Genomic DNA, 25,328 nt, shown 5'->3' with positions numbered 1-25,328 from the left:
CTTTGTGTGTTTGCGGCATGACTTTAATCCTAATGACTCTTCCTAAAAGAGAACATTTCATGCCGTGTCCTTGCAGTAACATGTTCTCAGGGTCATATTTGTAGCTGAAAAAAATCTGTACGCTCAATAATTTCGAAGACGGTTAAGTTCAGTGGCATAGCCAAAAATTTATTTCAGCTGGGGATGAGGAAATATATTCTATAGAATTACCATCTGATCTGTACAGTTATATGGATAAGTATGATGTGCGCATGCATTTTGCTTGCATGCCTGGTAGGTTTGTCATAATTATTAAGTTCAATCCAATTTTATTTACATAACAACTGGCATTGATTCAAGGAGCTTTACAGAAATCTGAATGTAGATTTAGATCCCTAATGAGCAAACCAGAGGTAACAGTGGCAGGAAATACTCCCTAACATAACTTATGGACTTATGTATGCTTAATATCTTATCATACCACAGTGCTGTGTCGAATACTCAATTCTGATTGGCCAGAAGATGTTAATTAATTTCCTATTACAGAATGGCTCAGAAAGTAGTTCCAGCTGCAACGTTTATATTAATGGGCTCATTCTAATATGCTTTTTTTCTCCTTACATGTCTTTCTGTAATTAATTTTTAAAAATGTGATTGTTGGTAAATTGCTGTGTTACAAGAGGAGTAAAATGCTTCAGGGCATCGAGCGAGTGGAAAATAATAAACTTCGGGATGGTAACACACCACATGGTCATTAATTATTTTCTATAACAACATGCCCTGTCCTGTTTTATTCCTTATTAAACATATTATTAATGTTTGCACTCATCTAATATTTAATTTGATTATTAATTTATTTACATATGTATATAGCAGATATAAGTGTAGCTATTTGTAAACATTCTGTAGAAAACATAAAGGGTTACATGAAGTCAATGTTACATTCAACAAAGTGCCACATTTTTCCAATCTATCCATGACTAAATCACAAACTCTATTGGCTACTGAAGGCAAAATGACTGGCTATTCACTACACCCGAGTAGCAACATGATGACATTAATAGTGTGAGGAGATGATTTAATAGTGAATCACTACAATTTTGGCCAAACTATATACAGTATTCGGCATGGGGTCTTTTTGCATACAATCTGTCTGATTGCTCCAGATCATCTCTATCACCCTCTTTCTCTCTGTCTCTCTCCCTAATCAGAAATGTGGAGGAATAAACGAGGTTCATGAATGTTAAGTGATGAATGGAAAATTGTGAGGGTGCAATACTTGATTTGTGATGAGACGAAGGAAATTATGTCTTCTTTTTTAAGGTGGCTCGGAGGAAACTTTGGATATTGCCATCAGAATAATCAGCCAGTTGTAGCAGCCTTCCTTGCAAGATCAGTGTTTCATTTGGAGAATGTTTCCATTCATACATCTGGGCATAGTGCTGTTTCAAGCAACACAGCCCAAGCATCAACATCAGGCATGTGGCCACAGCTGAACCGGATGCCTTCCCAGTCAGTGACAAGGCAGGAGCTGCTCTCAGATGCAGTTGTAGATATAGCATCCTTGTGCTTATCTGATAAGAGGTGAGAAGGACAACAGAGCCCCAAGCTATAAAGAGGGATCAGCTGAGAAGTGCAAAACTTCAAATTACACATTCCCACCTCCTGGATCATTGATTTCAGTTGTGCCATGTCTGTCACCAAGTCATTGATTTGTCTAGAGAGTAACTCAGTCTATTTTCTGGACGTCTTGCTGTGTTTGACATTTGCCGCCAGGCCTGGGCGTTTGCAACTAGCAACCTGTTTAGAGGGACTTGGGCCAGATTTGACTGTGAGCCAGGATTCAAATCTGCCAGCCAAACACATTGTGTCAAAACTGGCATCATCACACAGACAAAGTGGTATGTACCCCTCACAATACAGTGAATATAAACTACTTAGCACAGGTCAAACCACTGTCACTGCAGAGAAGAAATGTTTAACTTCCTGAAGCCCATAGACATGAACGTCCATATACAAGAACATTGGATGCTACGCAGTAGTGTTTTACAAATGATGTTTGTAATATAGAAGAAAAGCACTCACTGAAGTATAAAGGAACGAGACGAGGCTATCCCCGGCTTTGGATGACAGCACACCTGTAACTCCGTCTGTGGTCACAAGCTGCTCAGCGGATAACTCCATGCCGTGTTCGTGTAGTCTGATATGCACACAGGCAACACTGAGAAAGGGAATGATTGGTGCATGACGGCGGTGACCTTGTTAGAAGGCTTATAATATGAATAATAGATATGTTATTAGCAATTGAGCAACACACTTTTTCTCAAGCTCATTGTTGAGATTTTTGGAATTGCTACATGCAGGCACAAATAGTTTCAGTTGTTTATTTATTATTCAAATTTCCTCCTGCCCTTGAGTACACCTATAGCATTGGAAAGCCTAGCTCATGTACATATCTTGGGTAATGACAGTTAAATTAGCTATTTTTCTTTAAATATAACTATTCCAGGGGGCACAGGGTTACCTTCCAGGGTTTAGTGGTTAGCATGTTTGCCTCGCACCTCCGGGGCTGGGGGTTTGAATCCTACCTCTGCCCTGTGTGTGCGTGGAGTTTGCATGTTCTCCATTTGCTTCAGGGGTTTCCTGCGGGTACTCTGGTCTTCTCCCCCAGTCCAAAGACATGCGTTGTAGGCTGATTGGCATTTCCAAATTGTCCATAGTGTATGAGTGTGTGTGCAGTTATGCTCTGCGATAGGTTGGCACCCCGTCCAGGGTGTCCCCCACCTTGTGCCCTGAGTTCCCTGGGATAGGCTCCCCCAAGACCCTGTGTAGGATAAGTGGTATGGAAAATAGATGGATATAACTATTCCTTATTAGCCTACAACATATACATGTAATTGTCCATCACAACCTTCTGACAGCTTCCCTTCCTGATCCAGCCATGAGAATGAATTCAATATGTTCTTCTTTTGTCAAAGGCATTCTTAAAGGCTGTCAGAAAAAAAAAAAAATATATATATATATATATATATATATATATATATATATATATATAATATAAACTAAGTGTGAGAAATTTCAGAAGACGTTTTATTAAAAAGTGTTAATTTCCCCTATGTATGGAGACTTTTGTGAGACTCTCTCTCTCTCTACATACATATATACATATATAAATAAGTCTTCACACGGCACAAACAGTTGTAATTTAACTAATAAAACAGTGTCTGGAATAAGAGTAATAAACTACAATAGTAATACATCTTCCTGGATGATCCTGAGACTGATACCTCCACAACTTTCTCCACAGCATAACTTTGATACTGTTGCATGCAACCATTTAAGACGTAGCACACTTTGAAGATGGCTAAACTCGCAAGCTGTAAAAGGATCAAGGTTTTTTTTCAACCATCACTTCTTACGCTTCACCACAGAAGATGTTTATTGTATTTTCTACAACAGACGCATCACGAAAATTGAGTGAAGGTTTTGTTGAGCACCTATGTAATGCAAGAATTAAAGATTGCTTATTTTCACTAGTGAACAAAACATTAACTGCATTGCTGTTAGCACTACTAACTGTTGCTATAGCAGCAATGAAGTGGTTAAAATAAATAAATAAATAAAAACTTTAGAACTCCAAAAAATAAATGCTAGGCTTCAGACATATTAGCAGATTTGATGACAAACCTTTTGTTCCACAAAGATTAAAGATGAGATTCTACATCTCTCTCACACACACACCAACATAAACCATAGAACACTTAAGTTTTATTCATTTTCCTTGATGAGAAAATGTACATTTTTTACTTAATGTATATTTTTAAACATTCTTTAAGCTGTTACAAAATGACAACATATTGTACGTGGTTGTGAATGGCAAATAAAAACAAGCACCCATTTTTCAACATACACAAAGTATCAGTTATTCAACAAGTCACTGCAGTCACACATATTAAATAAATAGCATTCATTCTCACTGATACAACACATCATTTACACCATGAGATGAGTGGGAAAAAAACCCTCATTTGTAAAAACAGGGGGGGGGGAATGACAAAATAAATCTTATAATATGAATAAGTGCCAAGGACTAAATTTTAAATTTTATACCATGAGAAATTAGATTTCTGAATTAAAATAGTGGTTTCACAAGGATGTGATTTATGAGACTCAACACTGTATTCTTGTTTAAAAGTGACTCTGCTTTAGTTAATGCTTAAAAACAGGATTTAAAACAGAATATCTGCTACTGTATACACTGATTCATATATTTTTGTAGAATTAGTATGTGACATTGATTAAACACCTAGAAAAAATTAAATGCAGTTTCTCTGATATGGCCTGATCCTTTAGTAACACAATCAAGAGTACATAAGGGTTCAAAGACAAATATATTAACAACCAAGGCTGCAATATTCCAAGGCCTACTACTATCCTACTGTAGTTATTTCAACACTGCATTTAAGGCTGATGGACACAAAGCTTGTAACTCAAATGGCACATTGTGGGAAAAAAAAAAGATTCTGTAGCCAGTCATGAAAAACAAAACCATAATGTTGAAAAAAAAAAAAAAAAAACTTACAAAAACCAGCGGCTAAACATTCACACTGACATTTGGCAGTAATACATCCTTTTGTCACTCAAGTAAAACGTAAGAGGACGCAGTTGCCACGTTTCCCTTGTCTTCTTCACAAAGCCACAGAAAGGAGGCCGGGCCTCAAAGTGTCCATCACTCACACAGTCTGTCGTGTTAATGATCAGTGTATACAAGTCCTAAATGTTAGAACCTCCAAATGTGCACAAATATTATCGGATCCTCGTAAACAGGTTCAACACTGATATCGATTCCTGGAGGAAGACAGACACACAGAGAGAGAGAGAGAGAGAGAGAGAGAGAGAGAGAGAAATATGAGAAACATGCAGAAATAAACATTTTCACATTGTCACTGCAACAATTCATAAGATTTTAAAGTCACCCAAAACCCAAAATGAGGGAATGTTATTCTTAATTATACCACGGCGCTGCTGAATTCTCGAACCTGATTAGTCAGAAGGTGTTGGTTAATTTTCTATAAAAGCAAGCTTGGATAGTTGTTCCAGCTGTAAGGCAAGTCATAGGTTTATATTAAAAGCGCTTGTTCTGTAGTAACACCTTACACAGGATCCACATAAATGAATTTTTAAAAATGTTCAATTAATATTTTGGAAGGAGTGTTAGCATTTTTCGTAATGGTCAGAGGTAAAACTAAGTTTTCCTACACAGGAAAGTCTTTAGGACTTTGTGCTTTGCGGTTTCACAGGAACGACTGTTTATAGCTGCTATAAAGTAAGTAATAACAGGAACCAACTTGAACAACTCCTCAACATTAAATGTAAGTATAAACTATAAAAGTATGATGTGTTGTTCAAATTGCTGCATTATAAGAGGAATAAAAGTTGATGTCGGGTCACATTACGCCATCACTTTGTTGATTAATTTTCTCTAACAGCACACCCAGTTGTGTTTTACTCCTTAAATAGTAGCCACACTGGCTGGATGCTTTTTCCTCTTTGCGCCTAGATGCTCATATCCACCCACCGTCATGAGAATAGCGAGATACTATTTGGATTTCATTTAATTTCATCTTTCTCTCCGTAATTTAAGTAGTCAAGTCTTACTCATGTGTTCCACATAGCAGCCTTGGAGCAGTCATTACATCCTATTAGAACGAAATTGCATTTTCGCATTTCACTAATCCCCATCTTTTCCTAAACACGCCACGCAGCCGTTACACAACCCTGCACAATTAAAATATCGGTGTTCGACGTTCTGATGTAGCGCTGCATCAAATGGTTAAATGACAGCTTGAGTGCGTGCGAGCGAGTGCACCAAACAGCGTGTGTCTGATGTCGGCGATTTGAATGTAACTCAGTGTCTAACCAGTGACATCTATTACACATACTGCGATGTGACAGAATGACTGAACAGCACAAAAAGACAAATAAAGACCGTGACATTCTGCTGCATTATTCACAGTGTCTGTGCAATAATAAATGTGCAGAAATTCACATTTATTCAATAATTCATTCATCTTTATCAGGAAGCCTCCTCAAGTAACCCCCCCCCCGACATTCTTTTCCTACGCCTATGTCCGAAACTATTTTGCTTGTATGCAGCAAATCAGGGAGCACTATAACAAAATGCAGCATGAATTTCACATTTTGATATTATAATTTTAGGATTTCAGGATGGTACCAACCCTCTAACACAACCCTGTCATTGCCTTGTTGTGCTGTATTCTTCTCTCATCCCACTTTCATTGCATTAAAACATGTACAGAACACCATTCCTACCCCCCACTCTCTTTGGGAAAAAAAATGTGTCCGTACTGCATACTTGAAAATAATCTGTGCCTAATGATACCTTGGTAGATCTGGTTTTGCTGAAGACATTCCAGAAGCGCAGAGTCTCGTCTCCTGCTCCTGTGACTATGGCCTCTCCATCTGGAGACATGGCCTGCAGGAAATCAGCACAGAATAGTTCCATCTCACACAACAATTAAAACTGTGCGCATTCAACTAATTACAAACAATCATTAGTTTTGGTTGCATGCACTGAAGCCTTGATTTTCTAAAGGTTTGAGTGAAAAACAAATGTGCAAGCTTTATAACACCCAGATAAAAACTTAAACTGATTTACTAACAAGGTCTAGGGATGATGACTTGTTACAGAACTAAAGTTGGTTTTGTATTAAATATTCACTGTATGTTCGCACCTTTTGACCACTGAACGCCCGCAATTAGCTAGTGTTGTTTTGTGCCACTTGGGAGCCTTGAATGTTTACTTTATAGCCTAGCTGAGTTTTAGTTTCCAGGTGTCTCTTTGAGATCTGAAATTGTGCCCTCTGTTGAGAACAAATAAAACGCAAATTCTTATATCGTTTCTATGAATGCACTCTTTCTAATATGTTATCGCTTCTATAATAACGTCACATTCACAGAGACTTGTGTGGTGGATTAATGGATTAAAACCTCAAGTGTAATTGCTGATGTTAATTGCTATGGTGACGTTTTCTGTGAGATTTATTTAGCATTTTTGGAAGGAGAGGCCATTGTCAGTGCTTTGTAACAGAAGTAAAGTTGTAACTTAAGCTTTCTGACACAGGAAAGTTCGAGGGCTTTGTGGTTTTTCTGTAACATGACGCTGCATTTTTTTTTGTCTTATTAACTTCAAGAGAGAGAGAAAAAGAGAGGCTGGTGACCGAACAACTGTTTAGAGCTGCACCCCATAATGTTTAATTCTTTACTTTTAGGCTCTTAGTTTCCACGTGACCTAATGCAAACAATTACAATCAATTTTCAGACTCAATTTATCTGACTGCATAGGCAGATTAGTGCTTGTTATCTTAGCCGTCTTTGTAAATCAAAATCCTCAAATGGGAAAATAAAAATTCAACTGAACATGGCAAGATAAAACGAACAGTTTGTAAAGAGCTCAACTTCACTTTCAGACACATGATTAACCCTTTCTGAAAGTTATTAGTATCCCTAGTATTTTTGTTTTCAAGCTCCTACAAACATGGCAACAAGTATGATTACATGCTACCAGCAAATATCATAACTCAACGGGAGTAAGAATGAGTTGTTCTTAGATACAGTTTCCACTAATCGATGTTGGGAGAGTTTAACATCAGCAGAAGAAGAGAGTGAACGCATATTGAATAATTCAGCCAGGTGTGTAGGTGTTCATTACCAGGTAGAGTACTCTGTAGGAGTGGCCAGTGAGTTTGGCCACCTGTGTCAGAGAGGGGTACTTCCACACCAGGATCTGGTTCTGAGAGTAACCATGTGTGCTGACCTGTGGACACACAGAGAGCAGTGTGTATTCATCAAATACAGGGACTGATTTATAGGCACGACATGCTGTTTACATGTGCTTTGATGATAACTACGTTAAACTGGTACGACAGGGAGTCAAACGGCAAGTAAAATATTCAAAATTAACACCAGAAGAATTTCAACGGTAATATTATGGAGGAAATATAGTATCCAAACTTGTGGATTCTAATCCCATCGTACGTGGTAAATACTGCATATTCAATATATAAATTGAAGGGACCTTGCATACATTGGGATTTATTAAAAAGCACACTTGACATGGACATGTACGTGCCTTCACAATTTGCACAGTGTGTACAGACTTCTACTGCTGTGAGCATTTTGATGACTCATGTAAATACACAATGACCTGAACAAAGGTCCAAAACCTTTCCATGCAGTTCACCTTAGATTCATTCATGTAATTCCTCTTAAGTGTCCTATATAGTCCAATAGCTGTATACTAACATTGCAGAATAGCTGTCAAATAAAGGTGGAGCCTGTACACTACACTGGCAATGGAAGTGTAAGGAGAAAGCAGGTTTTTGGGACTCCAAGTATTTTCTAGCCAATGATGATAACTTGCTTATAAATTGCTTTCGATTCCTGAGGGCCATTCTCTTGGAAATGTGCTCAGAATTAAAATCAGCATGGGAGGAATCACTGCAGAGAAATCAACTGCTTACAGTTGGATTGCATCTTGTCTGAATTGCGAGTCGCTTTGGATTATTTAAAAAAAATAATAAATAGAATACGAAATGTAATCACACTGTCCCACAGGCCTGCCTTCACAGGTGATGATAACTATAGGGTATCTACAACTGGTACTGGCCGACTCATCTTTTGTTCTCTCAGTCATCCAGTTCACGTTATCCATATTGGATAAGATAATTATGATGTCACACACAAGACTAATTAATTATGACGTCATACATCATGAATAATTAATTATGAGGTCACATCAAGAATAATGAATTATTAGGTCACATGTCAAGAATAACGAATTATGATGTCACACATCAAGAATAACAAATTATGATGTCACACATCAAGATTCCTTACACTCAATGTGACCTGGCCAACATCAAATAACACCCTGAGACCACCACCAGTGTTTGAACGCGAGTCAGTGCAACAGACTCGAGATAAAGATTTGAATTAATCCCTGATGCACAAGTGATCTCGAACGCACAACTGGATCTGAGTTATGTAGTTGTGAGATGTTAACCTTCCTATATTTTTGCGAATAGTAGTGTATTAGACCAGGGGTTCTTAGAACCCCCTGCCCTGCACAACGTGACGTTCTAACCACCATCAACACACCTGGCCCTCCTCATTAAGAGCTTAGTAATTAGCTGATCAGTTGGATCAGGTGTTGAACAGTAGGAAAAAATGCAAACTGTGCAGGACAGGGGGTCCCGAGGACTGGAGTAAGAACCCAGTGTTAAATCGGGTTTAAACTGTGTGATTACAGCAGTCTTTTCAATCATCAATCAGTGTGATCTGGGTGACTTCAGAAAACGGTGTCATATAAACAGAAACATTTTCAAAAAGAGCTGGAGGTAATTAAGACATTTTTCCTGTACAATAGCATGTCTCATTTATGTTTTGCCACTGCTACTACCATACTTGTAGCTGTCCCATGAGTTTTGTGTAATCCTCTGCCGTCTGGTTACACTCACGTACCCGGAGCATCTACGTACCAGTTCATTGGTGTGTTTGGACCAGGCCAGGTTGCAGACCTGCGAGCCTGTGTCTGTGCACTGCAGTGGCTGCCCGGTCAACGTGTTCCAGAAGCGGATGCAGCGGTCGGCAGTGCCGCCCCCAGATGCTAGCAGGCCGTGCTGATGAGGAGACCAGGAGATGGCCTTCACTGCTGCTGAATGTTCTGTGTATTGCTGCATGGGTAAGACACTCGAGTGATTCCACACCAGCAGCTACGGAGAGAAAGAAACAGATCAAATTTATTACCTTGTGACAAAACTACACAGTGGCACCCTGCTCTATCAGAGATGTTAAGTAGGGGCAGAGGCATCACAAGCACTCCCTCTCTATGACCAACAATTTCTAACCTCTCTAAAAGCATAATTCTGGTTTGATTAGTTGACAGACAGACCATCTCTTTCGGGAAAGGGGTGTGCAGATTCATAAGACAATACTAGCAAAAATACACCCCCCTCCGAAAGTATTGGAAAGTCAAGGCCAATTCTTTTGTTTTTGCTATACAGTGAAAATGTCTGGGGTTGAGATCAAAAGATGATTATGAGACGATAGACCATAATATCAGCTTCCATTTCCTGACATTTACATCTAGATGTGTTAAACAACTTATAACATGGCAACTGTGATGGCAGACTACCCAATTTTTTGGTGAGTAAAAGCAGTCTTAAAGTAAATTAATGCAAATATCATTTAATATTTGGTTGCATATCCCTTGTTTGCAATATCAGCATCAAGCCGACGACTCACTGACATTACCAAACTGTTGCATTCTTCTTTTGTGATGATTTTCCAGGCTTGTACCACAGCTTCTTTCAGTTGTTGTTCATTTTGGGGGGTTTCTCCCTTCATTTTCCTCTTTAGGAGGTGAAATGCATGCTCAGTTGGGTTAAGGTCTGGTGAGTGACTGGGCCAGTCTAAAACCTTCCACTTTTTTCCCTTGATGAAGTCCTTTGCTGTGTTGGCAGTATGTTTTGGGTCATTGACTTGCTGCATGATGAAGTTCCTCCCAATTAGACTGGATGTATTTCTCTGTAAATTGGCAGACAGAATGTTTCTGCAGATGTCGGAATTCATTCTGCTGCTACCATCATGAGTTACATCATCAATAAAGATTAGTGAGTCCGTTCCAGAAGCAGTCATGCAAGCCCAAGCCATGACACTACCTCCACCGTGACTGACCAATGAGCTTGTATGTTTTGGATCATGAGCAGATCCTTTCTTTTTCTATGCTTTGGCCTTTTCATCACTTTGGTGGAGGTTAATCTTGGTTCCAGACCTTCTGTGGCTCATCTCTGTATTCCTTTGCTAATTCCAATCTGGCCTTCTGATTCTTACTGCTGATGACTGGTTTGCATCTTGTGGTATGGCCTCGATATTTCTGCACTCCAAGTCTTCTTCAAACGGTGGATTCTTCACAGCTCTCACGATGTTTCTGTCATCATCTACTGTTGTTTTCCTTGGTCGACCTGTTCAATGTATGGATATTGGTACACCAGTGCTTTCAGGACAATCCAAATTGTTGTATTGGCTATGCCCGATGGTTGTGCAATGACTCTGATCGATTTTCCTTCTTTTCTCAGCTTCAAAATGGCTTGCTTTTCTCCCACAGACAGCTCTCTGGTCTTCATGTTTATCCGTTTTAACAAAATAGCGGTCTTCACAGGTGAAACCCAGGGCTCAAACCAAGAGTAGACATTCAGTGCTATTAATTGTTTAAACAATCAGTCTAACAGGGCTCAAACGGCAGTCACGTCTTCCAATATTTTTCATCACTTGAATAATGGGTGGGTTCAAACAAAAGATGCCATGTTCTAAGTTATTTAACACATCTAGATGTAAATATCAGGAAATGAAAGGTGAAGTTCTGATCTATCATTTCGTATTCATCTTTTGATCTCAAACACAAATGTCTTCACTGTATAGAGCCAAAAAAAAAAAAAAAAAAGAAAAACGAATTGGCCTTGCCGTTCCAATACTCTTGGAGGAGACTGAATATGAATATGCATGATATGCAAATCAGAAACACACTCCTGCAACCCCCACTACCCCAGTTGTTTTTTCACAAATAGACAAGTTGGAATTCAGTATTAGATTCTCCGATTCATTTATTTTTGCCTGATAGTTTAACAGCTAGTTAACTACTAGAAGCATTAATCTGAAATAATAAGAAACTCCAATAAACCTATATAACACTAATAATAGTAATACAATATAATTTATATAGTATACATACTCACAGTGTAGTGGAACTCATCTCCTTGAGCCATTAGATTGGGGCATATGAATCAAAACCGAATGGTCTGGTTGTGTATGAGGGATGTGATTGCAGTGTATAAACAGTCTATACTATACTACCTTATTGTCATTGCCACCGGAGGCAAGGAGCTGGTGATCAGTGCTCCACTTGAGGCCGCACACTTCCTGTCGGTGGCCCTGTAACCTGCGCTCAGACTGCAGCGGAGGAGCTCGAATATCACGTTGCAAGATCAGGCGGTCCCTGCTGCCTGAAGACAGCTGGTCCACATTCCATGCTAAGGCTCCTGGTAGCAAAAACACACAAACACACAATTAAAAAGCTGACCTATATCTTGCCTCTTATGCTCTCAGTATGTTACTATATGTTCATTATATAGATACTTGGTTTATAATCAAATGTAATTTCACTGCCCATCTGTTCAGCTACATACGCTTTTGTTCCCTGCTGTTCTGCAAAACCCCATTAACACATAAAACCCAGAACATTGCCAAAGACTCAATTCCACCTTCATTTATGAGTATACTGTGTGTATACATGGCAGAAAAATCCAGGAAAGTTTGGCTGTAAAGTATAAAATACGTGGCGGACGACATTATGTTTTGAATAAAATTGTTGCTTAATGAATCACATTTTGTCGTAATATGCTAATCATATGCTTCTCTGCTTAATTCAGTCCTCAGCTCAGATGGACTAAGGAGTGTCTATTTCCAAACCATAATATTTTACCACTAACCTGCAAAGAAAGTGAAATAACAGCCGGAAACTGAACCAGCTGCAGTGTTCCGAACAGCACTGCACTCACCAACTCTGGCTGTGTGGCCCTCTAATACAGACAGCTTCTTCCCTGCGGCTGCGTCCCAAATCTGTACAAAGCCTTTATGAGTGCCCACTGCCACCAAGTTTCCCTAAAACAAAATTCAGTGACACATTAGACATACATAGCCATTTCCAGCATTGCTGAAAGGAGGCTCAGGTTTTCCCAATGCTGTTTCTGCACCATGTAACCTTTTCACTCAAACTCTTGACTAGATTAATTGGCATGAGTATTGGGGAGGAACTGTGGCACAGTGGGTTATCTCACCCAAAAACATACCAGGAGGTGGACTGACGAATCGGAATTGTCTAGAGGTATGAATGAGTGTTTGAATGAGTGTGTGAATGGGTATGGTCATGGTACCCTGTGATGGACTGGCATCCTATGCAAAGTTTATTACTGCAGACCCACCATGACCCTGATCAGGATAAAGTGGTTACAGAAGATGAATGAATGAATGACAAGCTATTGTGTGGTGTGTTACAACTAAAAACACTCAAGTGTGCGATATAGGACCTGGATTGGGAAAGACCTGGCCATGTGTACAGGAATCATAGGATAAATCTGAGCAAACTTCAGGAACCATCAGGTGCTTTAATGGATAAATAGGCTCTAATTTAAGACACACTGAAAACATTGAAGAAGTATGCTTACTCTCTCTGACCATCCTACTGACGTGACCGAGTCACCTTCTACTGACAGATCACACAGCCGCGTCACCTGCACAAGGACGACATAAAATAAATGCATAATCTACAGACTTCTTTTCCCCACCTCTTCCTCACATACTCATCAAGCACACACACACTCACCTGGCTGGTGCAGGCACTCCACAGGTACACGCAGGTCCCGAGGCCAACGCTGAGCACGTTTAAAGATGACCAGTCCACCAGGTTGAGGTAAAAGTCGTCCTGCAGCTCGGGGGCGTCCAGGACCTTAAAAGGAATTTTGGAAATCTTGCGCATGGGCTTCCGTGGAGATCGTAACAGCTTCTGACTTCAAGGTTTATGGAAGGCACATAAAAACACATTGAGATGCGTAAAACAGAAAAGCAAACAATTAAAGAAGAGTTTTGCCTCACAGAGGAGCCCGGGGTTAAAAAAGTTGACCCCGACATCTAGAATTTGAGAATTATAATTTCCCCAAAACTGGCACGTTCTGACTGAACACATAAATGAATTAATTTAAATACACAGCAGCATGGTTCTCTGTAATAAGGACACATTTAATTCTAGTGCAGACCACGTTCCTAGAATTCTGACATCTGTTTCATATGGACATCTGTTCTCAAGCTGTCTGCATATTGCAAAGCAAGTGCAAGGTAGGTTAAGCATAATCATAATCATATGATTCGTGATGTTTTTTCAATAATATGTGTTTTTCATGTACTAATTGTTATTTCAAATTTTTACATGTTTACTTTTTGAGCCGTTAATTTGGTGTGGGTTTTGCAATTGCATTAACAATGTAATGTGGATGATCTTATCTGCAAGGGGCTAACGATACACTGAAGAAAACTCTCATCCAAGTTGGGTCTTTTGAAAACTTTATTACAGAGATATTACATGTAGACTAGGAGAGAGAGAGAGTTTTTTTCTAGTCAGGGAAAAGTAGCAGTTTTGGCTGTAGAGGACCACAAGAAAGAAAAAAAAGAGAAGATTCTCGTACAGCCATGACTGTTTATTCAGGATAAGGTTTGGGTCTCACCCTCATGGGATGACCCTGTCCTGCATTTTTAAAGGAAGACTGGGAACGCTGGTCAGCGCACACACTATATACGCCAAAGGTTTGTGGACACATGACCATCAAACTCATATGTGGTTCTTCCCCAGATTGTTGCCACAAAGTTTGAAGCACATAATTGTATAGAATGTCTTTGTATGCTGTAGCATTACGATTTCCCTTCACTGGAACTAAGAGGCCCCAACCCTGTTCCAGCATGACAGTGTCCCTGTGCACACAGCAGGTCCATGAAGACATGGTTTGCCAAAGTTGGAGTGGAAGAACTCGAGTCACCTGCACAGAGCCCTGACCTCAACCCCACTGAACACCTTTGGGACGAACTGGAACACCGACTGCACCCCAGACCTCCTCACGCAACATCAGTGCCTGACCTCACTAATGCTCTTGTGGCTGAATGAACACAAATCCCCACAGCCACGCTCCAAAATCTAGTGGAAAGCCTTCCCAGAAGAGTGGAGCTTATTATAACAGAAAAGGGGACTAAAGCATGGAGAACATAGAATCAGTGCTCCATAAATTATGAGATAATTTTATGAATAACAATAATTCTCAATAATTTAAATCATTTATCTATCACATTGTGGTTTTTTTTTTTGTTTGTTTGTTTGTTCATTTTTCATCATTGGTCCAAATATCAGCAGTGCTACAGCTCTGCCCTGTGGCTCAGTCTAGCAGTTCACTAAATCTACATTTTGGGCACTTTTTCCACCCAAACCCTGGTTCACTTCCTGCAGCCGGTTCAATGGGTATATTTCACATCTGGCTGAACAACTTCTTTTACAAAAGGTTCTGAAGGATCTAAGGATTTTTACCTGTTGCTGCTGACAGGAGATAATGAGTAAGGAGAGACACTGTTGCCGTCATCAGGGAGCGAACGCTTGGCACTTAGAGAATACTACAACACAAACAAACACAAAGAAAACACGAAATCAAGATATTATACATGTGTCCACGTTGCTTGCATTATAGACAATAATGAATTATAAAATGTGCAGAGCAGAAGCAGCAGTTCTGCACATTTCCCTTCATAAAACAGGGATAGACAAACATATCATTTAATGATGAAGCAACAAAATCATTAAGCTACATAAGTTTCTCAAAGAAGAGAAAACACGTAGGCAGTATGTTCCCTACACTCTTACAGTACCCACTCTCAAGGCCATTCTACATTCTACAACTCCTCCTCATGTCCCTCAAGCTCACGGTGGAGAAACTAGGCACCTCTTGTGTGCATGTGTGTGTGTGTGTGTGTGTGTGTGTGTGTGTGGTTTATGTAAATTCAAGCATATGCTACGTTTGACTTAACACGGAAGTTTGAAGTTGGAGTCATCGTTTTTTACCTCTGCACATTCGTGCTATAATGAGGGAAAAAACATGGACACCTCCATGAAAAACTGCCTTTTGTTAACTCTGTCTGTGCACCAAAAGCTCATGAACTAGCAACAAGCTAGCCAGCTAACATTAGTGATACGAGTTATAACGTTAACATTTTATTTACCTTCTCAAAATAGCTATATAGCTGATGTTTTAATCAGATTTTACCAATTAACGTGTCTATATGTTGATTCATCTGTAGTAAAGGCTTCTATAGTATACTACAGTACTGTGCAAAATTCTTAGGCACTGTATTATTTTATTTTTTATTTCATTATAGTGGTTTGTTTTATGACTTCTACATTATTGATTCAGTGCAAAAACATTTTATATTTCTAAACATTACTTTTCTAACAAAAAATTATGTTACAGAAAAATGTTTGTATGTCAGTAATGAAAGCAGCATATTAAATAACAGACCACTTTTCAGACAAAAAAACATAATGAAGGCTGCTGCGTTTTGCTGCAAAAAAAAAAAAAAAAAAAAAAAAGAAGCAAGTACAACAGTCAAATTTCTCCAGAAGGGCTTTGGCAGATTCTTCAAGAGGCTCAGTAAAACTTAACAGCCAATTTCCTTATAAAATTCCACAAACTATACCTGAGACTACTATTTAAAGAGAGTGCTGACGCACCAAATATTGACTTTGTTTAGTTTATTACTGTTTACTGCACTTCATGGTATTTTTTTTTTCATTTGGAAACATTTAATTTTTAACATTTAAACATCACTATTTTTGAAGGCATCTTTGCTATACAGCATTTCTTTCCATGTGCCTAAGACTTTCGAACAGTACTGTATATATACGTAGTGTTATACCACAGCATGGTTGAATTCTCCAAATCTGCTATAACGTAAGTGATAACAGGAACACGGATGTTCCACAACATTAAATGTAACTATGAATGAATAAACATTTTTTTTTTTAAAAATTGTTAATTGCTGACAAATTGTTGTGCTATAAGAGGAATAAAACACTTCAGGAGGTGCTGAAACTAATCTACCAGAACAGCATGCCCAGTCATGTTTTATGCTTTACTTGACAGTGTGAGCAGCCATGTTGATCTGGTATCTGAGGAGTCTGAGGTCAGAAACTCAGAGTCACACACTCTAGCTGAACGCAGCAGTAGACAATGTCCTCTTGGCCACTTACACTAAACAGACTTGTCTTCTCAGGTGTTGAGGGCTGCAGCCGCCTGTCCTCCGTCTGAGGGTCCTGCACCTTCTCGATGCCTGCTCCCAGCAGCTCATTCTTCAGCAGCGCGCAGTACGCCAGGCCATCTGCTGCCGGGGACAGAGAGGACACGTAAAATACCAGCCTACACCGCGTTCACACTAGCCATTCAGCTTTTTATTTTAATATGCTGATTACCGTAGCAATCAGCATGTAGCTTGATCTCATCCCCATAAAAGGAACCATGAGGACCCTGTTTTTAGCGTCCATCTAGCTAGCTATGTAGGTTAAGTAAATGTTTAGCTACCGCAATTAAAGCAATTCGGTACAATGGCAGCTTATTCCTTACGCCATGCTTTACTCAATACGTAATTTTATAGAGTGATAGCTAACCAACAAGCTAGTCATTTTTAGCAACTCTAACAACAACCACTCAGTTTAACGCTAGCCATTCAACTAGTTAACCATTCAACCTGGGGTGCATCTCAATCAGCTCCCTAGTTCAGGAGTCAGGGCAGTGATCAGGGAGTCGGCCATTTTAAGGGCTGTCTCAATCGCAAAATCCTTCCAGTGCATTCAAAGTTCGCTCCCGAAAAAATCCCACAATGCACCACAAAAAAACAGGGAGCATCGATGCTCACTATGTTCCCTTACTGGAAATGATGTCATATTTTCTGAAGCATTTCAGCTCAAAAAAAAAAAAAAAAAAAATGGCGGACAAACTCTCGGCCAACTTCATCAAATATGAGTAGCTTGTTACTGTTGCTGTACCTCTTAAATGATTGCTTACATTAGCGATTTGTAACTTTATCTGATGTTCTATATACGGTTTGTTTGAGTCTAACGATTTTTAAGTGTTTAATAATTTTTTAAAAAATCCACTAGCTAGCCCACGATCTTGCTTGGAGTACGATGACTAACAAATTTATATGACGTATGATGTCAGAAAGATATTGGTCCTGCCTACTGTTGATAAATGCCAGTGGTGACGTTTTACAACACGAGTATGTAGTCATGTTGCCAGAAATTGAGTCATCAGCGTCCCAATGTGTAGTGGGCCAGGGTTCTTACCGATGCCTAACTTTGTGTACACGATAAACTGATTCACCACATAGGGAGCTAGTGAGCTGATTGAGACACACCCCCTGTATTGTTGCGCTCTTAGCTAGCTATGCATGTTTAGCTAACATAATCCAAGTTTCCTAAAGTTTCCTAAAACTTCCTAAAGTTCCTAAAACTTTTTTTTTCCTCCCTAATTTGGTCTCCTGCCAATTCCCACTTACCTCTATCACATGACAGCTACCAACCAGGAAGTGAAGGCTAACATGTGCGTGCTCCAAGATACGTGAAGCCAGCCAACCCACTGTTCATACAGCGTCACAGGGCAGCATAACAAAGTGCTATCTGCCCTCTTCCTCATACATGAGCTCACAACTAGTCCACGATTTTCTTTTCTTTTTATTACTCTAAAACACGTCTAAAGTATCATGTTTCAAAGCCAAGGTGAGCAACCTTCTCCTCAGTATAGTTAGGCTAATAAATCTGATCGTTAATAGTACTACTAACAAATCCAAGCTAGCTTGTTAGCCAATACAACTCTGAGGCAACTATGTTGTCATGGTTACAATGTGTGCATCACATGAGCTGATTTTTTTTTTCTTTTCACAAAAAGCCCTGGAGGAATCACTATTTTTTTTTTTACACAGAAGTGTGAACAAAGCTGTAATGTCTATCAGAATAATCTAAATACTGCATCTTCTCAGTAAAGCCTCACAGCTACTTCGAACTGAAAAGAAAAGATGAAAGGAAAGAAAACCACCAAGGCCATGCAAAAAAAGTAAGAAACACAGAAAGAAAGAAAGAAAGAAAGAAAGAAAGAAAGGACACTGTGGAATCAGAAAGAATCCAAATGATAGACAGAAGCAGGGAAACAAGGAAGGAGAGACAGATCAACAAACAGAAGGACAGGAATGGGTGAACGAGTGCGCTGGAGACAAACTAGAATCCAGTTGCCATAGTAACCAGGCTGCCATAAGGGAGGCCTTGTCTGAATGTTTTGAGATGAGAACATGTTCGGATTAAGTAGGCTATTCTGTGCTGTTGTACAGCCATGCACACACATGCACACACGCACACGCACGCACACACGAGCACACACACATGCGCACACACACACCCCTGAACTACCCAATAGCTTAGAACTAGTCTGTTTATGTTCTGCAGCATGTAGTAGAGGCAAGTCTCGAACGCTATGCAGAATTATCAACGCACACACACAAACACACACACAGCTAGCGCATCAAACTCTGTTATATGTTTAGACAAAAGCTGCCTCATTAGTACAGAGAAAAGAAGAATGGAATTAATCAAACACAAAAGGGTGAAAATAACACTCAGCACTTCAGACTTACCTTTACCGTTGTCTGACGTGCCGTCTTTTGTCTTTCTGTTTTGATTGTGCGACTTCTCGTTCTCCTTAGAATGCAAGAAATTATTGCAATAATTAAAAATTGTGAGTTCTGTGCAGAATCAGAGCTTGAGAAACTGAAAATAGAGCTGATGGCTTGGAGCCCTACGTTTATGCGGTGGAAGTTGACGCTCCAGTTGGCGCCGGCGCGGGACGGGATGAAGCGATCTCCGTGTTTACTTGGGGAGGATAGAGGAGAGTTAGCGGGGGTCAGTGCACACATGACCTCTGTGGCTTTCTGCAGGAAAACAGGAGAAAGTGACAGTTTTCTCAAATTCAGTTTCTGGAGTTAGTGTATTGTGCTTTTTAGTTTTAGTTACATTTGCTTATTAAAAAAAACCCATAAAGTTGAATAATGTGTTAAATCACGACATTAATACAAAGGACAATATATACACTTTAAAAACCTTATTACGTTACACATATATTATGTAAAGAATAACAAACGACAGGCCATGCTGTTATACAAAAACAATACAGCAACACATCAGGGTTATGTGACGTGGTTCGACGCAAAGAGTTACCGTTACCACACCGAAGTGCATTATGTAAGGAATAACCCACAACACACCATGTGGTCATATGAAAATAATACACTCTGGGGGGTGGAAGGTGTTTTGTTGCACGACGTGCAAGCCGAGTGCGTTATTTTCGTACAACCGTGAAGTCTGGAGTGTGTTATTCTGCTTATATCACAGCGATTTATAAACGGTTAAGATGCTTAATTTATTAATGAATGACACATCACATATTTTTACAGTTTATAGTTACATTCGATGTTGTACAAAGTCTGAGAGACAACTTAGTTCCTGTTATCACTATGTTTTAACTGTGATAAACACTCATTCCCTCACCAGCCTCTCTTCTCCTCTCCCTTTTTCTCTCTTAAAAAACTTGTCATTTGACAGAGAAACCTGAAAGCGTAAAATCCTCTGTCCTGACTTTCTTGTGCTGATAAACTTCGCAAAGCACAATGACTGTTACAAAGACTCCTTCCATAAATCTTAAATGTTTCCTAACAAAAAAGTCACCGTATCAACGATGATATGTTTTACTCTGTTAAACAACAGATTCTTTTAAAATCCATTTATTACTAGACTTTATTATATTAAGCATCAAGTCCATGTGTATGAGCTGTTACAATAGAAACAATGACATATTAGAATGAGTGTGTTAATATTAATGCGCTCATCCTAATGTCATTGCCGGAACTACTTTCTGAGCCGTGCTGTTATGCGAAAATCATGCACGCCTTTTGACCAATCAGATTCGAGGATTATTCCTCTTATACCACAGCAGTTTGGGAACAATTAAAAAAAATTTTTAATTTGTTGAATTTATTTATTTATTTATTTTTTAACGAACGAAACATCTCGCTTTTAAACTGCTTATACATATATTTAATGTTTTGGACTTGTCTTGCGAATATCCACAACATTAAATGTAACTATAAACGTTCAAATGCGTGATGCGTTGTTCATTAATAAATAAAAAACAATGTAATAGCAGGCAAATCGCTGTGGTATAAGGGAAATAAAACATGACAGGATGTACTGTTATAGGAGAACTAGATTATTTTCCTATAAAAGCGTGCCCGGTCGTTGTTTTATTCCTTTCTTAAAGCAGGTGGGTGGGAAAAATCAACAAACATGATTTCAGTACCAACTTCACCTAAATCACCTGTGACTGAATGCAAATCAATAATCAACCAATTAAAACAATTCAAAATGTAGAGCTGTAATGCAGACTCACGATGGGGCTGGCGTTGGCATTCTGGATATTGATTTGCCGTAGCAGCCGTCGCTCGTAGTCCTGGTCCATTGCTGCACAGCCCCAAAACAGAAATAATAACATTAAATCACAGAGTATTCTTACACATCTACAGACGAGTGACAAGCAAAGTAAAAACCAACATAAAGTGTCTGTAGTTAGCTCTACAGAAGTCACTGGAAGTGTATCGAAGGCGTGAACACCATTCTTCCAAAAACTATTCCCTCAGTTAGTGTTTTGATGATGAAGACTGGCGTGAAAACTCAAAATCTATTTAAGGAATCAGCACTGGCATGTCCATGTCACTCAGTATAGACTATTAGTTCCCATTTAAATCTGGAAAAATAGTTTATGGAGGCAACATTAGCCTTCGCACATTAAACATACCTCCTGATCAACCATATTTCGAGCCAAAGGAAACATGTACGGACTTTATTTTGGTCAAACTTTACTGTGCTTTATTTACTATTTACTATTAACTACATGGAAAGTAAAGCAAATCATAAAGTATGGATAGTGATTTAACAGCAAAACAAACAAAACAAAATATTCTTACTGGAGTAAATTTAACACAATCCATATGTTTCAGACTTTGTACTCACGTTTTGATTGTTATTTATAGTGCTTGGGTTCGCAATGTCGAAAAGGTGACAGTCTTTAAATGTGCTGAAGTACAGAAAGAAAACAGGTCCAACCATTTTCAGATAATGTACAGTACTGTGCAAAAGTCTTAGACACATGCAAAGATGCCTTCAAAAAATAATGAAACTAAATGTTTCTACATTTTAAAAAATACTATAAAGAGCAGTAAACAGTAATAAACGAAACAAAGTCAGTATCTGGTGTGACGATCCTTCGCTTAAAAAATAAAATAGTAGTCTCAGGTAGAATTAGTGCAGTTTTATAAGGAAATGAGCTGTAAGTTTTACTGAGCATCGGCTCTTTGACTGTCACACTCGCTTCTTATTTTTGCAGCAAAATCCAGCAGCCTTCATTATGTTTTTTTGTCTGAAAAGTGTCTCTTATGTAATATGCTGCTTTCTTTACTGACATACAAACATTTTTCTGTAACATTCACTTCTGTGCTGGAAAACTAATGTTTGGAAATCTAAAATATTTTTGTACTGACTCAATAATGTAAAAGTCATAAAATAAAAATCTATAACAAAGTTTGTACAAAAAAAAAAAAAATAGGGTGCCTGAGACTTTTGCACAGTACTGTACAGTCGTGAAAAAAAGTCATTGGAGAATTGAATCTATAACAAAACAGCTTCTTAATCAGCTCTTAAAGACATTTTAGTAATCACTACTAAAAAAGCTGGCAGGTACTGTATGTTGCAAAATACCAAACTACTCTTTTAATCGTAACAGAAAGCTGATTTAGATAAGCAGACTGAGCGCTTAGGCTGCCCAGGAGGTGAAGTGCTGTTGTGCTGATTGGCTGAGCCACTTTCGAAGCCTTTCCACAATACTTTCACTTAAACACTCTCTTAATAGTGCGATTTTAACCCAGTAATCTATCCATCCTTTTTCTGTACCACTTATCCTACACAGGACTCGGGGCACAAGGCAGGGGACACGCTGGACAGGGTGCCAAACCCCTCGCAAACACACACACACCCATTCACACACTACGGACAATCTGGAAATGCCAATCAGCCTACAACGCATGTCTTTGGACTGGGGGAGGAAACTGGAGTACCCGGAGGAAAATGACTACATTCTGCTTACACCATCAATCAGCGTGATCCGGGGTCCTGAAAATGTAAAGAGTCGCGTAAAGAGAAACATTCTTGAACGTAAGCTTTACTTTTTCTGTCCATTAGCATGCTTCATTTACATTAATAATCACCACTATAGTGTATGTAGGTGTCGAGAGTTTCGTGTCATCTTACGCCGTCCTCCTGTTGGTGGATTTTAGATGAGAATTGATTGTAGCAGTGCTCTCACTCACTCACTCGCACAAACACACACACACACTGACACAAATTTTAATAAAAAAAATTTCTGACACTGCCAGAACTTTGCCATCACATTATAGCACATTTGCCTCGCACCTCCAGGGTTGAGGGTGCGACTCCTGTCTCCACCCTGTGTGTGTGTGTGTGTGTGTGTGTGTGTGTGTGTGTGTGGAGTTTGCATGTTCTTCCCGTGCTTCAGGGGTTTCCTCCAGGTTCTCCGGTTTCCTCCCCAGTCCAAAGACATGCGTTGTAGGCTGACTAGCATTTCTAAAAAAAAAAAAAAAAAAAAAAAAAAATTGTCCGTAGTGTGTGAATGGGTGTGTGAGTGTGTGTGCTATTGTGCCCTGCGATGGGTTTGCACCCCACCCCGACTTGTACCCCGAGTCCCCTTGGAGAGGCTCCAGGCTCCCCGCGACCGTGTGTAGGATAAATGGTACAGAAAACGGATGGATAGGTGGATTTTTGCTGCAACAGCAAAACCAGGCCAAAAATCATTCCGTGTAAACGCACTAGTAAGGAAAAAAATAAAGGGGTGGGGCCAAGCAGCTCTGTTCCCAGTGTGGGTGGAGCTAATCCCTAACAACACAAACTGCACTTAACATGAAGAACCAAGTCATATGAAAGCAAACAGACTATGAGCATTAAAAAAACACAAGTGACATGTTCTGGGAACACAATTGAAAACAAACTTCATAACAAGATCAGCAAAATGACATCATTGTAAGGGAATGAGTAAGTTTATGACTAAATATCTGGACTGAAACAGCAAGAATTGATACGTTTCTGGGTTAAATTTACTAAATATCTAATGTTTAATATTTGAAAATGAACCATGTGGAATGAAACCATAAAAGCAGCACACACTAGCGTGACTTACTATCCTTGTGAGGATCTTTCATTGACATTATTGACTAATTAATTAACTAATTAATGTTATATTTACACCTACATCCCTTAACTTCAATATCCAAATACAACTTTTTAGTTTAATTTTCAGAAGTAGGAACCAGCCAAATGTCCCAGCTATCAGATATAAACAAGCCTTGTGAGGACATCTGGTCCCCAGCAAGACATAAATACACACACACACACACACACACACACACACACACAGAGAGAGAGACACAGCTGTTAGCCGACAGCTGTTAGCTTAGCTTCAGTATAGAAGACACGAAAAGCCACAGCAAAAAATCCAGAAGTTCCTGACACTGAAATAAATGAACAGGGAATGAAACAGTTTTGCGGAAGAGAGCTGCTGAGGGATAAAACAGCCAGTGCACTACAGCAGTAACATTACTCAGTGCAGGAGAATCAGGACACAGCCTAGCCAGGGAAGCTAGCCATGTTAGCACAACACCAACACCCCAGAGTTAAAAGTGAGCTAAATCAGTCACGGAACAAATGTCTCCACTCGAATAAAGCCAACTCGATACCGTGCTAAAGCAAATCTTTCGATGACATACCAGACCCGCTGAGTGAATTCCCAAAGTGACTCCGTCTCTGTGTTTTTAGCTGAGCATAAAGCCGAGGAGATTGTTGTTCTACACAGCGCACAGGATTGTGGGTAATATGCACTGCCGACGTCAGCGTTTTGATTCAGAAGATGCAGCTGTGTTTCCATGGTTACAGCGATAACTCCTGTGTCGGCATAGTGCATGGAATAAGACTTTTATAAAATATTATGAAAATATTTACATTTTTATCTATTTAAAAAAAAAACTACGATATCTGTTCCAATGTTAAAAACATCCCATTTGAACGTATTCCAAACTATAATAATAATAATAATAATAATAATAACAACAACAACAACACCTTTATGACGTCATTGTGGATTTGTGAACTATACTGATGTAAACAACAGTAAATCTTTATTGTGATTAAAACACATTTAATCATTAAAACCCCCTTTTTTTTCTTTTGGTCGTCATTTTGCACTCTTAAGTAGTTATTATTATTATTATTGTTATTATTACTACTACTATTATTATCATTATTATTATTATTATTGACTCTTTTCAATTATATAGTTTGTTTACAAAACAAAATTCTATGTTAATTTAATTGTGTGTTTTCTTATTGAAGGTCCATTAAGACCTACAGCCTAAAGATTACAGCCTTAGAGTTTAAGTCTGCACTAATATTTAATGGCAAGCTCAAAAGTTTGCACCCCCTTGGAATTTGAGAAGATTGAAAAGAGAAAATATTGACC

General features: G+C 39.0%; 1 protein-coding gene across 3 annotated transcripts; it reads right to left on the bottom strand.

Annotated features, from left to right (window-relative positions):
- Positions 1-3,729: 3,729 nt before the first annotated feature.
- LOC113533546 (fizzy-related protein homolog) lies at positions 3,730-24,690 on the bottom strand. Of its 3 annotated transcripts, XM_026925748.3 has the most exons (15): positions 24,580-24,680; positions 21,758-21,821; positions 21,138-21,208; positions 19,495-19,623; positions 19,330-19,393; positions 16,898-17,028; positions 15,185-15,267; positions 13,442-13,625; positions 13,284-13,349; positions 12,618-12,720; positions 11,914-12,098; positions 9,540-9,773; positions 7,712-7,816; positions 6,383-6,475; positions 3,730-4,827 (listed from the first exon to the last, which is right to left on the bottom strand). In XM_026925748.3, the coding sequence occupies exons 3-15, from the start codon at positions 21,204-21,206 to the stop codon at positions 4,786-4,788; spliced, it is 1,488 nt and encodes a 495-aa protein (XP_026781549.1). In that variant the 5' UTR covers positions 21,207-21,208; positions 21,758-21,821; positions 24,580-24,680; the 3' UTR covers positions 3,730-4,785. The 3 variants fall into 3 exon arrangements, with proteins under 3 accessions (XP_026781549.1, XP_026781548.1, XP_026781551.1); XM_026925747.3 differs by lacking the exon at positions 21,758-21,821 and having other exon boundaries at positions 24,580-24,690; XM_026925750.3 differs by lacking the exon at positions 21,758-21,821 and having other exon boundaries at positions 16,898-17,025; positions 24,580-24,690.
- Between the last annotated feature and the right edge of the window lie 638 nt (positions 24,691-25,328).

The sequence above is a fragment of the Pangasianodon hypophthalmus genome, chromosome 21, assembly GCF_027358585.1.
Source record: "Pangasianodon hypophthalmus isolate fPanHyp1 chromosome 21, fPanHyp1.pri, whole genome shotgun sequence".
Taxonomy (NCBI): Eukaryota; Metazoa; Chordata; class Actinopteri; order Siluriformes; family Pangasiidae; genus Pangasianodon; species Pangasianodon hypophthalmus.
This window is presented reverse-complemented; position numbering and strand designations above follow the sequence as displayed.

Bases quoted from the DNA above. Each gene is read 5' to 3' on its own strand.
- LOC113533546 (XM_026925747.3), bottom strand. From the start codon at position 21,206: ATGGACCAGGACTACGAGCGACGGCTGCTACGGCAAATCAATATCCAG. The intron at 13,350-13,441 runs GTGAGTGTGTGT...GTCCTTGTGCAG, and splicing joins GGAGTGCCTGCACCAGCCAG to GTGACGCGGCTGTGTGATCT. The intron at 12,721-13,283 runs GTAAGCATACTT...ATTTTGTTTTAG, and splicing joins CAGTAGGATGGTCAGAGAGA to GGAAACTTGGTGGCAGTGGG.